Here is a 13275-nt window from a genome sequence, read left to right as displayed (position 1 = left end):
CACAAACAAACACACACTGCATCACACACACACACACTGCACTCATACACAAACACTGCACTCATACACACACACACTGCATTCATACACACACTGCACTCATACACACACACTGCACTCATATACACACACTGCACTCATACACACACACACTGCATTCATTATATATACACACTGTAAATAAATATTCAATGAATATATTTTTTTTAGGATCTAATTTTATTTAGAAATTTACCAGTAGCTGCTGCATTTCCCACCCTAGTCTTATACTCGAGTCAATAAGTTTTCCCAGTTTTTTGGGGTAAAATTAGGGGCCGCGGCTTATATTCGGGTCGGCTTATACTCGAGTATATATGGTAGTTAGAAAGAGATTTGTTTCATGATTGTGATTATGATATGAGGGATATGATATGAAAACATTAAATAAGGACATACATAGACAGCAGCAGAGAATACAAGCCATGGGTTGCTACATTATTATCCTAATAGTATCGGAGAGACTGTATTAGGTCGTAGAGTGACAGTTTTCCAGGGCGTTTATCTAATTCTTAATCTACACAAACTTTTTCTGAGTGGTAAAGTTACTTACTTGATTGATTCTTTGCTCCATATCTAATTGAAAGATTAACTGTTTTTTTTAATATGATTCCAAGTAGGGATTTCAGTTTTTCTCTAATTACGGTCAATTAATATTTTTACAAAGACAAAACAGTGTATCGCTAAAAATTAATTTGACTTGGTTAGAATGGGTTATTCTAAGTGTAGGAGAGCTGTTGTAAGGGATCTAGTAATAGCAGAGATTCCCATTAGGAACACAGTTTAACATATTAGTCCAGACTTTTATAATTTTTGGACAGCTCCACCATATATGGATGTAAGAACCTGGAGCTAGAATACATCTCTAGCATAGGTTTGAATTTGTAGGAGATATTTTATGAAGACTCTCTGGTGTATAATACCATTTGATTATAACTTTGAAATGAGTCTCTACATAATTTAGACCAGTGTTCCCCAACCCAGTTCTCATGAACCACCAACAGTCCAGGTTTTGTCAGTTTCTCCATTGGAATAAAACAGGGAAATATATAAATCCTGGACTGTTGGTGGTCCATGATGACTGGGTTGGGAACACTGATTTTTAGTAACCTGGTAATAAGCTTTTGATTATTTAGTTTTATCTATCCAACACATTAGTACTTTTCCCCATCTGTTTATCACTGGGATATTTGGAAGAGTTGTGTCCATAGATCTGGATAGAGGTCTGTCTACATTTACCCTGTTCATCATCAACTTTGATATTTCCTGAATACACTGTGAGTTGTAATCTATATTAAAGAGGCTTATAACATGTTTAACTCTCAGTTATGTAAATAGTCAATGGTTTTGGAGGGAAAATTACTCTTGTAGTCAAGGGAAGGATTTTATATTAGAACCTTTGACTATTATGCCTTGACGTAACCAGTTTCTTAGAGGTATATTCTCTATATTGGATTCTATTGTCTCTTATTAGATGATTTGAAATACAATTACCTAACCTTATTTTTCGCTTTAACTTTTCCCATTCTTCACTTAAATTGCTCACAACATAGTTTAAAGTCCATAAGAAGTGGGGCGATATTTAGGTGAGAAACCCTATACCACATGCACAGATATTAACAAAGGAAATAATAATGACACTTTTGTTCTGGCCCAAGGGTTGCCTAATATGATAGGGAGAGGGAGAGCCTGTGAACTTTGAAGCATGTTGCTGATGTTATAATTTTTTGTTGTTGTACCTATGTTTTAATGTTTAAATAAATTACTATAAAGGTCCTACAAGCGTCCCAACTGTCTGCTTCCGTAAAGAAGGACTGTGCCTCCTTAATAGTCACACAAGTGAATATACCTAGAGCCAGGTTTTTAGGCTCCAGCAAAGGTGAGCAGTCATTTATTGTATATGTAAGCTACCTGGGAGTTAACTGTATTACACTAAGAGCATTATCCCCTATTTCTCCACTTTTGTCTCTTTGAGTGTATACATCACAGAATCCAAAAGGGGGGGTTGTGACACCTAAGTACACTACTACGAGTATGATCTGAGCCTGTCATACTAGGCTCAGAACCATGTGAGTTGAACCATTATTGCTCTACACAGGATTCTAAAAAAAATCTAAAGTTACCTGCACAATAGAGATTTTTCTCCTTTTTAGGATATCAAACAATATTTGCTGTCCCCCAATTAGGGGTAGGTGTTTTAATGTATACACACACACCATTTGATGTGCTCCACTCTATAGATTGGTGGTAGTTTGTTCCTCCAATAATCTTGTTTCTGTATGCATGTTTATAGGTGGGAAAGAGAGATACCCACTAGAGTGTATAAGCACTACAAGATACTTCTATTTAGGTGTCTTTCACGCACAGAGAGCTTTTTTTCTATAATTATAGATTTTGTCTTTCAGCAGCAACTGAGGAATTTGCCTTCACTTTTCAGGTGAGCTTACACTTTGCTTACAATTACACTGTAGATCTTCCCATTGGCCCGTCCAGCTGCAGGAGGCCCAGCAGTGCTGACACTGGAATGGCAGTGCCGGCTCTACTCTGTTAAGAGCTATTGCAAACAATAGTTAGTGGTTATGGTACTTGGAGTGTTGCTCTAATATTATTTTCCCAAAATGCTGAAAGCACAATATTCCTTTTCTTAGCTAAGAATATTTCATGAAAATAGAGCTGTTTGCTTTTCACACACAAAAATAAATATAAACTAGAAATAAAAAAAAATATATATTCAAAGGGCATCGTTGTTACAGGGAGAAATTACAATTGGCTCTTAAGGGCAAGTTATACCTACCTTATTTGTTCTTTATTAAAATGATCACTTTTTTTATTCATCTTGTTTGGAAGCATACAGTTGTGCTCAAAAGTTTGCATACCCTGGCAGAGATTGTGAAATGTTGGCATGGATTTTGAAAATATGACTAATCATGCAAAAAAAATGTATTTTATTAAAGCATAGGGATCAAATGAAGCCATTTATCATCAGATAGTTGTTTGGCTCCTTTTTTAAATCATAATGGTAACAGAAATCACCCAAATGGCCCTGATCAAAAGTTGACATACTCTTGAATGTTTGACCTTGTTACAGACACACAAGGTGACTATGCCACTGCGTCAATTACTGCATCAATGCCACAATGAAAAAAAAAACGGTTACAATATGCCCAACAACACCTTGACACGCCTCACAGCTTCTGGCACACTGTAATTTGGAGTGACAAGACCAAAATAGACCTTTGTGGTCACCACCATAAGCGCTATGTTTGGAGAAGGGTCAACAAGGCCTATAGTGAAAAGAATACCATCCCTACTTTGAAGAATTGTGGTGGCTCACTGATAGTTTGGGGGGTTGTGAGCTCTAAGGGCACAGCGATTATTGTGAAAATTAATGGCAAGATGAATGCAGTTGTTATCAGAAAATACTGGAAGACAATTTGCATTCCGCTGCACCAAGGCTGTGCATGGGACGCGCTTGGACTTTCCAGCATGACAATGACCCTAAGCACAAGGCCAAGCTGACCCTCCAGTGGTAACAGCAGAAAAAGGTGAAGGTTCTGGAGTGGCCATCACAGTATCCTGACCTTAAAATCATCGAGCCGCTCTGGGGAGATCTCATGCAAGATGACCAACGATTTTGTATGACCTTGAGGCCTTTTGCCAATATAAATGGGCAGCTATACCACCTGCAAGAATTAGACAACTATTACAAAGACTGCACGCTGTCATTGATGATAAAGGGTGCAATACACAGTATTAAGAACTAAGGGGATGCAGACTTTTGAACAGGGGGCATTTCATTTTTTTCTTTGTTGCCATGTTTTGTTTTATGATTGTGCCATTCTGTTATAACCTACAGTTGAATATGAATCCCATAAGAAATAAAAGAAACGTGTTTTGCCAGCTCACTTGTGTTTTCTTTAAAAATTGTATATATATATAACCAATTCTCCAAGGGTATGCAAAAATTTCAGCACAACTGTATTCATAATTGAAAATTTCGTATTGGTTAGTCTACAGATTAGAACGAGAAATCTTCCTTCATAATCCATCAGTTTATATATCTCTTCATATTATTACTATTTTAAATTATTATAAGAACTCCCCTCTTTTTGTTGACTGCTAAAGAAGAATGTCCCTAGATGGGATAAAACCTGTTTCTCAGACATAGGGCATCTAAATCTTTACAGTGAGTTTCCTGTAAACAGCAAATTAATTGGTCATTTTTCATCCGATCAAGAAAAGCTAGTCTATTCTGAGGGAAGTTGATGCCCATGTTAAGAAATACATATATTTTTAAAAATAAAATCATCATATAGAGCAGGGATAGGCAACCTTCGGCACGCCAGATGTTGTGGACTACATCCCCCATAATGCTCTTACACCCATAATGCTGGCAAAGCATCATGGGAGATGTAGTCCAAAACATCTGGCATGCCGAAGGTTGCCTATGCCTGATATAGAGAGTTCTCATGCCAAATGACACAATGCAAAAAGTTAAGCAAATAACAACAAAGGGTGATCTCCCCTCGGATTCTGGTTAATCACCATAACAGTGTAAATCAATCCCATCACAACATAAACCCTTCTTCCCTCTACACATACTTTTTCTTTTATGCAAAATATATTTACTGAAAAAAAAAAAAGCACGTTTTAAAGAAATTCACAAAATACCTACACTATAATGAAATCTAAATAGATATTTTTTGTTACACATTGTTTTAAAAGAACACTCTAAGCAGGATGTAGTGGCTGTGGTACAAGGAGTGCCCTGGTACCCCCACCCCACAGTTTATAGAGACTCATTTTTTATTAGGTCTCCTGATTTAAAGGCTGCAACATTACCAAATGTAATATTGTATATTATTTCTTTAGATACATAGCTGTAACCTCATATTGAATTGCATTATATATTTGGTCTGTTTGGGGGACCGACTAGGAAGGTTTCCTGAAGAAGTTGCCACCACTACCCATTCACCAAGATAAATTATAAGCTAATTGCTATTCAATAATTTATTATAAGTAATTTGCCTAAAGCCTGTTGTGTGGGGCCAGCTCATTGGCTGAAAAGATCAGCTGATTGCTCTCAGTCAGTGAGCTAAGATCTTTATTACTGGGTTTATCTCAGAGAAGAGAGCTTCTGGCTAGAGAGAAGGCTGTGACTGGTGCAGAGCGGACCCCAGGTAACAAGGCGAACCATTAGCAAACAAACTGACTACTTACATTGGGGAAGAGGATGTCAGAGTACACCTGGAGCCATAATTACTACAGTTAATGTGCAAAGCTGAAAAAGGCTGCGATTAAGGGAAAATTAGATTAATATCAGGTAAACTACGTTTATCTCTTTTCAACTTCTATCAGAATTCCCAGTAAATAATATATTTACACTTTTCTGGAATGTAAATATTTAACAGCGTTTGGTGGTCACAAAACTTACATTGCATACATTTAAAAATAGTTACAGATATCAGTTTAGTAAATAACTCTGCAATTTACATTTTTATTGAACATTTTATCTGAAATATTGTGCCCTTATATAGATTAGCAATCTTCCAATAATGGAAATTAGGTTGTGATACAGACAACAGTTTGTGATAGAATAAATTATTAATATATGAAATCACAAGGAACAAAACTATAGCATATATGCATCATCATCGAAACTGAGAGAGTTACAGCTGGGACTTATTCACTAAACAGTGACCTGCAAAGAATTGTAAAATAAATTACAAGAAAAAGCTGAAAGAGCTAAATTGTATTAAATTACTAAATGTACTAAATTACTAAATGTACTAAATTGGCTCACCTAAACCTACTATTTAGCAAATAAACTGTTAAAGTCCTGTAGAAAAATGCCTTCTAGAAAAATTTTGTGAGCGACACATTAACTAGAAACATATTTATCTATTACTGGTATTTATAAAGCACCAAAAGATTCCGTAGCGCTGTACAATTAGTGGAGGACGTACAACATACACAGACAAATACAAGAGGTAGAGAGGGTCCTGCCCTTAAGCTGATATCTAGCCATTGTAGCTCTTTTATACAAAGTGCTTAGCTAGATGGCCCATGAGCTTACAATCTAAGGGATACCGTGGGGATTTGAGACAAGAGGGAGCAGGGGAAGTTTGGAAGTGATGGCTAAAAGAAGTTAACAGAGAGTTGCAGCTATTGGTAGAATATAAAGGGAATGAAGAGATAATTGAGTGAGAATCTCAAACATATGGAAGAGCAGGCTATATATTTAGGGGGAACTTGGGTGGGTAGTGCTGAGAAAAAATGCAGAGCTTCACTATTGCTGCTCCTGTGAAGTGAATCCTGGAGGTTGTGGGAGTTTCTGCTAGATGTTAAATGCAGAGCTTCACTATTGCTGTTCCTGTGAGAGTGAAGTGAGTCCTGAAGAAGGAAAATATAGAAAAATAATGCAGAAAAATACTTCTGTTTTATACATATTTTAGAGATGTCTTCTGCATTAACAGATATAAACTTTGATATACTTTGCTAGTGAATTGCTACCTGAAAATAAAGCCTCGAGATGGAGGGAATGAAACATAAAGATTATCACGATGAAGAGTTTGATCATCATTTGATTATAGAAACATATGTTGGTCGTGATAAGACGGATTACAGAGAAGAATTTTTAGACACTACAATGCAAAAAATATTTCAGTGTTTGCGTTCAGGTACGTTCATTGTCTTCCACGCAAACATTTATATTCTGTCCTCAGTGCCACCAGTATTAGAGGGCCACTCTCACAGTTATTTGTAAAGACCCGAGGTGACTTGTCTGAATTTTGTCACCAGAGAAAAGTGAGAAGATATGAATCTAAAACTCCTCCTTATTGTGCCGTCAATTTCTGGGATTTTAAACATTAAGAACTGCGTCCTTTTTGTGCTCATGAAAACATGAAAGTGTATATCATGATGGGAAAGATAATATATCTAGTTTAGAGGACAGAAGGGAGATCATGTTGCAATGCATTGTGTGGTCCAGATGCCAGGATCTAGTCAGGCAACTCTACAAACTGTATACAGCCTTTGCTTATATGCACTTAAATTATTTTAATATCCCAATGGCATTTTGAAAACCAGTTTATAATTAATGTGGTTTTATTGTAAGCGAATGTGATAGCCTTTTATCTCAGGCTCAAAAATACGTGTATCAAAAAGAAAACATTATTGTAGTGTAGAGGATGTGATGTGTCTACTAATTTGTTCCCCCAGGTATTGTGAAAGGAGAGACTCTGATAGACCTCACTGTTGGTGCTGCCTTTTTTCATTTGTTGGTTATGTCCGATTTCTTCAAGGAAATCACCATTTTAGACTCATCAGATCGAACGCTTAAGGAAATGGAAAAATGGCTGAATAAGGAGCCAGGAGCTGTAGACTGGTCTCATGCTGCTGAAATTTTATGTGAACTTAAGGGTGTGAGGTGAGTCTGCTGGGTTAGAGAGATTTTATACACCTTACCCTTTTCAATTTATGGAGCGAGCTAACCCCATTCACTACCAAAGTCATGTCTACACGTTTTTTTTACTTTCATTAACATGCAAAAAAAAAAATTAGTTAATAAAGAATAATTCAGCCTCATTTGTACACCAGGAAAACTCACCAGCCTGTAGACTAACATGTTTTTTTCCCCATTAGCTCATGACTGCATAAACCCCTAGCTATACCCATCACCAGATGCCAACCCTTCCACTCCAGTAAATGGACACCAAATATTGAGATAGGGCTTGCCAAGTTTCATTATTTATTTTACTATTACAGCACATTACTCACTAAACACAAAACCAGCAAAAACCCTTAAATGTTACAAATACTTAAAGGAACATTCCAAAGCTCAAATACAAAATATATTAGAAATTACTATTTAGTAGATATGAAAACATGCATGCATCTAATGATGTCTTTTTTCATTGAGGGTATATCTAAAAACAGCTTGCAAAAGCTATAGATCTCTTCTCTGCAGCATTTGCAAACTGTCCCCTTCTTCCCAAGCCCAGACTCTGAGAGTTCCTCTTTGTAATCCCCCATGTGTTCAGTTTCTCTCTCTCTCCAAATCCTCTCTATGGTGAGTGCCTAATGCAAAGGCCAGCATTTATAATGATTGACAGGTAGCCAAGATATTGGTGCCCAGTTGCATGGTTGCACTAAATACAACTGTGTGGATTTCTATATTTAATTTTATTTGTCAGATCAGATCTTACAAAACTACATTGGTTAAGTATAGGGGATTATTATTATTATTATTATCATAATCAGTGGCGTACTAAGGGGGGGGCGGGGGGGGCGGCCCGCCCCGGGTGCCACTGACTAGGGGGGTGCCATGACTTCCAGTGTCATGTGTCACCCCCCATCTTTACGCTGCGCACAGCCGCAGCACCTTTGCGGCCAAACACCGGCGGGACTTCCTTCTTTATGAGGAGGAGGGGGAGAAGCGTTGCGGGCCGCGGCGTCGCGCAACGTGATGACGACGTGCGCAACGCCGTCAGTCCGCCTTCACGGATCTTCAGCGGAAGGATCCATTTCCGGGCGGTGAGGCACCTAGTGGTCGGACTCGGCGGGCAAGCAAAGCATCATCAAAATGTAAGTATAAAGTAGTTATTTTATGTCTGGGGCTGAATTCATTAAAGGGGGGGGGGGTGTATTAATTAGAGGGGGGGTGGATTAATTAGAGGGGGTGTATTAATTAGAGGGGGGTGGATTAATTAGAGGGGGGTGGATTAATTAAAGGGGGGGGGTGTATTATGTAGAGGGGGGTTTATTAATTAGAGGGGGTGTATTAATTAAAGGGGGGGTGTATTAATTAGAGGGGGTGTATTAATTAAAGGGGGGGTGTATTAATTAGAGGGGGGTGTATTAATTAGAGGGGGGTGTATTAATTAGAGGGGGGTTTATTAATTAGAGAAGGGTGTATTAATTAGAGGGGGTGTATTAATTAGAGGGGGGTGTATTAATTAGAGGGGGGTTTATTAATTAGAGGGGGGTTTATTAATTAGAGGGGTGTATTAATTAGAGGGGGTGGATTAATTAGAGGGGGTGGATTAATTAGAGGGGGTGGATTAATTAGAGGGGGGTGTATTAATTAGAGGGGGTGTATTAATTAGAGGGGGTGTATTAATTAGAGGGAGGTGTATTAATTAGAGGGAGGTGTATTAATTAGAGGGGGGTGTATTAATTAGAGGGGGGTGTATTAATTAGAGGGGGGTTTATTAATTAGAGGGGGGTTTATTAATTAGAGGGGTGTATTAATTAGAGGGGGGTGTATTAATTAGAGGGGGTGGATTAATTAGAGGGGGTGGATTAATTAGAGGGGGGTGTATTAATTAGAGGGGGTGTATTAATTAGAGGGGGTGTATTAATTAGAGGGAGGTGTATTAATTAGAGGGAGGTGTATTAATTAGAGGGGGTATATTAATTAGCGGGGGTGGATTAATTAGAGAGGGTGGATTAATTAGAGGGGGGTGGATTAATTAGAGGGGGTGGATTAATTAGAGGGGGTGGATTAATTAGAGGGGGTGTATTAGAGGGGGGTGGATTAATTAGAGGGGGTGGATTAATTAGAGGGGGTGGATTAATTAGAGGGGGTGGATTAATTAGAGAGGGGGTGGATTAATTAAAGGGAGGGTGGATTAATTAGAGGGGGTGGATTAATTAGAGGGGTTGGGTTAATTAGAGGGGTTGGGTTAATTAGAGGGGTTGGGTTAATTAGAGGGGGGTGGATTAATTAGAGGGGGTGGATTAATTATGGGGGATTAATTAGAGGGAGGGTGGATTAATTAGAGGGGGTGGATTAATTAGAGGGAGGTGGATTAATTAGAGGGGGTGGATTAATTAGAGGGGTTGTGGATTAATTAAAGAGGGGTTGTGGATTCATTAAAGAGGGGTTGTGGATAAATTAAAGAGGGGGTGGATTAATTAAAGAGGGGGTGGATTAATTAAAGGGGGTGCAGCACGGGGGAAGTTTATTTAGAGGGGTTATGTTTAATTAAAGGGGGGTGCAGGTTTATTTTTTATTAAGGGGGTTGCAGTATTTTATTTATTAAGGGAGGATGTGCACTGCAGATTTTTGTTTTTTATTAAGGGGGTGTGCAGGGTTTTTGTTTTTTATTAAGGGGGTGTGCAGGGTTTTTTTTTAATTAAGGGGGATGTGCAGGTTTTTTTATGTGTAGGGAGTGTATGAAATTTATGTGATCGGGGTGCAGGGTTTTTATGTGTAGCGAGTGTATGAAATTTATGTGATCAGTGTGCAGGGGTTTTCTAGAAGGGGCGAGACCAGGGGCTTTGTAGAAAGGGGCAGGGGAGGAGTTTTCTAGAAGTTTCTCACCAGCCCCTTTCTACAAAAGCACTGGTCTTCCCCCTTCTACAAAAATGGCGCATTTATACAAAATCCCTGCCCTGGCCCCCTTCTACAAAACCTCTGCCCTAGCCGCTACATCTTTTGAACTCAAATCCCTTTCCTATGCTATTTCTAAGGATCCGCTCAATAAAGTGGTATGGGTGCCAGGTCCCTCTAGTTTTAACCCTGCAGCTGAAAACATATGTTTCACTGAGGGTTAATCCAGCCTCTAGTGGCTGTCTCACTGACAGCCGCTAGAGGCGCTTCCGCAATTCTCACTGTAAAACTCACCGTGAGAAGACGCTGGACGTCCATAGGAAAGCATTGAGTAATGCTTTCCTATGGGCAGTTTGAATGCACATGCGGCTCTTGCCGCGCATGCGCATTCGGATCTAACGTCGGCAGGGGGAGGAGAGGTCACCAGCGCCGAGGGAGCCCGACGTTGGAGAAAGGTAAGTGGCTGAATGGGTTTTAAGGGGTGACCTCTTCTCCCCCGCCGACGTCAGCTCCCGAGTGGAGCCGAATGCACATGCGCGGCAAGAGCTGCGCGCACATTCAAACAGTCCATAGGAAAGCAAAAAATTGTGGGTGTTTTCTTAAATTTTTATTATGGGGGGGGGGGTGCACACTCAGGGTCCGCCCCGGGTGCCAAATGCTCTAGGTACGCCCCTGATCATAATTAATTTATATAGCAACAACATATTCCACAGTGCTTTACAATACAAAATGTTACAGGAACAACAGGTTGATGAGACCATTACAGCCTAGAAGGAATATTAAACATTATGTAAAAAGGCTCTTCATTAAAGACCATTATTACACGGACTTTAATAAACTGACATGCCTTGAGAAAGGATAACAGATTAATGGCAGTTTTGGCACTTCTCTCCATTAATCCTACAGTTTTCCTGCCACGACTCAGCTTCTCACCAAAGTAGAGGCAGGCCAGATACATAAAATAGATATCGAATTCTCTCAAAGGAACCATCAGAGTGAGCAAAATAATGTATTTACAAGGAAAGCACTTTGCTTTAAATTTGATTTTGTTTTCATTTAAGCAACAAATGTAAGACCAAAAATAAAAAGAATTGATCAACCACTAGACAAATGTGTGTACTGATCAATATAATTAATTATGTTTATGATCTTAAAATGAATTGAATATTTCAAATTTCAGTAAACCCTTGGAAACTGAGGAAGAGAAAGTCAGAAGAATTGTGAAACGTTGTTTAAAATGGGATCCCACCAATGACAATCCACTGGGTTCCATCGTCCTGCCTCAAGCAGACTGTGCAGTAAGCATTGGGTACTTTGATGCTACCTTTAAAGATCATGACAGTTATCTCAATGGATTTAAGAAATTCTCATCCCTTGTGAAGGTGGGAGGTCACCTCATTCTGTTTGCCGTTTTCAATGGGACCTATTATACGATTGGTGATCACAGGTTTTCCATGTTAAACTATAATGAAGAGTTTGTGAAGGAAGCTCTCAGAGACAATGGGTATACCGCTGTGATTTTTGAAGTATATGAAAGCAAAGTAAATGACGACTTAATGGATCATAAACAGACTGGGTTTATTTTAGCTCGTAAGGAAAGAGAGAATTAACCAAATTAACTCCAAAATATATAGTTGTGAAAAAGTCTTTTAAAAGCAAAATTAAACGTAAAACTATTCTGCATTTTCATGTTTTTGTGTTATTCATTGTTAAAAAATGTTTAATTTTAAAGACATTTTTTAATATTTACTTGAAACTAGCTTTTCTTTCATCTTGGTGCACGTACATTGCTTGTTTATGTCACACTGAGATTATGCTTGTTGGTTTTGATACTCGGCATCCATATATCTTTATCTGCATGTAAAACTAGCTTATTATTCAAATATGTTCTTATTTTGCCAGGTCCAATTTGCTCGTATTATGAATAGGGTTATTTTGGATGGCCAGTAGTTATATATGGTATATGTAGTAAATAAACTTGGAGAAAATATAATAAAGTGACCTGAAAGTCATGAACTAACTAATTCACTTGAATGCTGCGTATTTCTATTACTGGTTAGAAATTGTTGTTATATTCTAATACATTAATACTAATATAATGCTAATGAAAATGTTTTAATCATTATAATATGTATGTGTACAAAGCCCCAGGATCTGCATTCATGTTTTTAATGAATTGGTATTTGAGCTGTAACATTTTGAAAAAAATCATAAGCCCCTCTCACAGCTCATATATTTGTCGGAGTTAACCTATGCTTCCCCTTCCCATACAAGTACTTGTATGTACTTGTATGTTCTTGGATAGTGAGATTGCACATAGTTATTGATTGAAAATGTATTGTAATTCCAGAAAGGGTTAAGGTTTATGGGAGACCATCATGATTCAAAATAGTATATTATATAGCATGCATTTTAAATCAATATCGGAGTGAATAAAAAAGGAAGAAGAAATAAATAAGAAAATGAAAAACAAAAAATAGTACCCCGAGACTTGTCATCCCTTAAAAATATATCATGTTCCAATATTTAATCCCTCACACAGCAATGGCTACAGTATTTATCAGTCCGAATATACTATGGCCTTTGCTGCCATCCAGAGTAGTGGGAGTTTGAGTGGGAAGATTATTTCTTGGCTTGTCCCACCCAGAGGTTTATTTTGAAGCAGCGTAGGTATTTCTGTGTTGTTGTTTTTTAAAATCTGTTTTTGAATTATGCAGCCATATTGTCAAGCTGTCACCTACCCTATCTTTTTTATTTATTTTTTTTTCTTCTTTTTTTTTTGTGCATAAGAGAAAAGCAGTTACAGGAGTATTTGCAATGTCCCGGCAGCAGAGACAAATGATATAAGGGCAAACCGTGAGATATCAGGGCATGACTTGTAAATACAATGCACAGTTTTTATA

General features: G+C 38.1%; 1 protein-coding gene across 1 annotated transcript; it reads left to right on the top strand.

Annotated features, from left to right (window-relative positions):
• Positions 1–5177: 5177 nt before the first annotated feature.
• On the top strand, positions 5178–11982 carry LOC134573718 (nicotinamide N-methyltransferase-like). Its single transcript, XM_063433497.1, has 4 exons — positions 5178–5216; positions 6539–6716; positions 7258–7465; positions 11553–11982. Exons 2-4 carry the CDS (start codon positions 6569–6571, stop codon positions 11980–11982), a joined length of 786 nt encoding a protein of 261 aa, XP_063289567.1. The 5' UTR covers positions 5178–5216; positions 6539–6568.
• Positions 11983–13275: the final 1293 nt, after the last annotated feature.

The sequence above is a fragment of the Pelobates fuscus genome, chromosome 9, assembly GCF_036172605.1.
Source record: "Pelobates fuscus isolate aPelFus1 chromosome 9, aPelFus1.pri, whole genome shotgun sequence".
Classification (NCBI taxonomy): Eukaryota; Metazoa; Chordata; class Amphibia; order Anura; family Pelobatidae; genus Pelobates; species Pelobates fuscus.
Note: the sequence above shows the minus strand (reverse complement) of the source record. Positions and strands in the feature narration are given on the sequence as shown.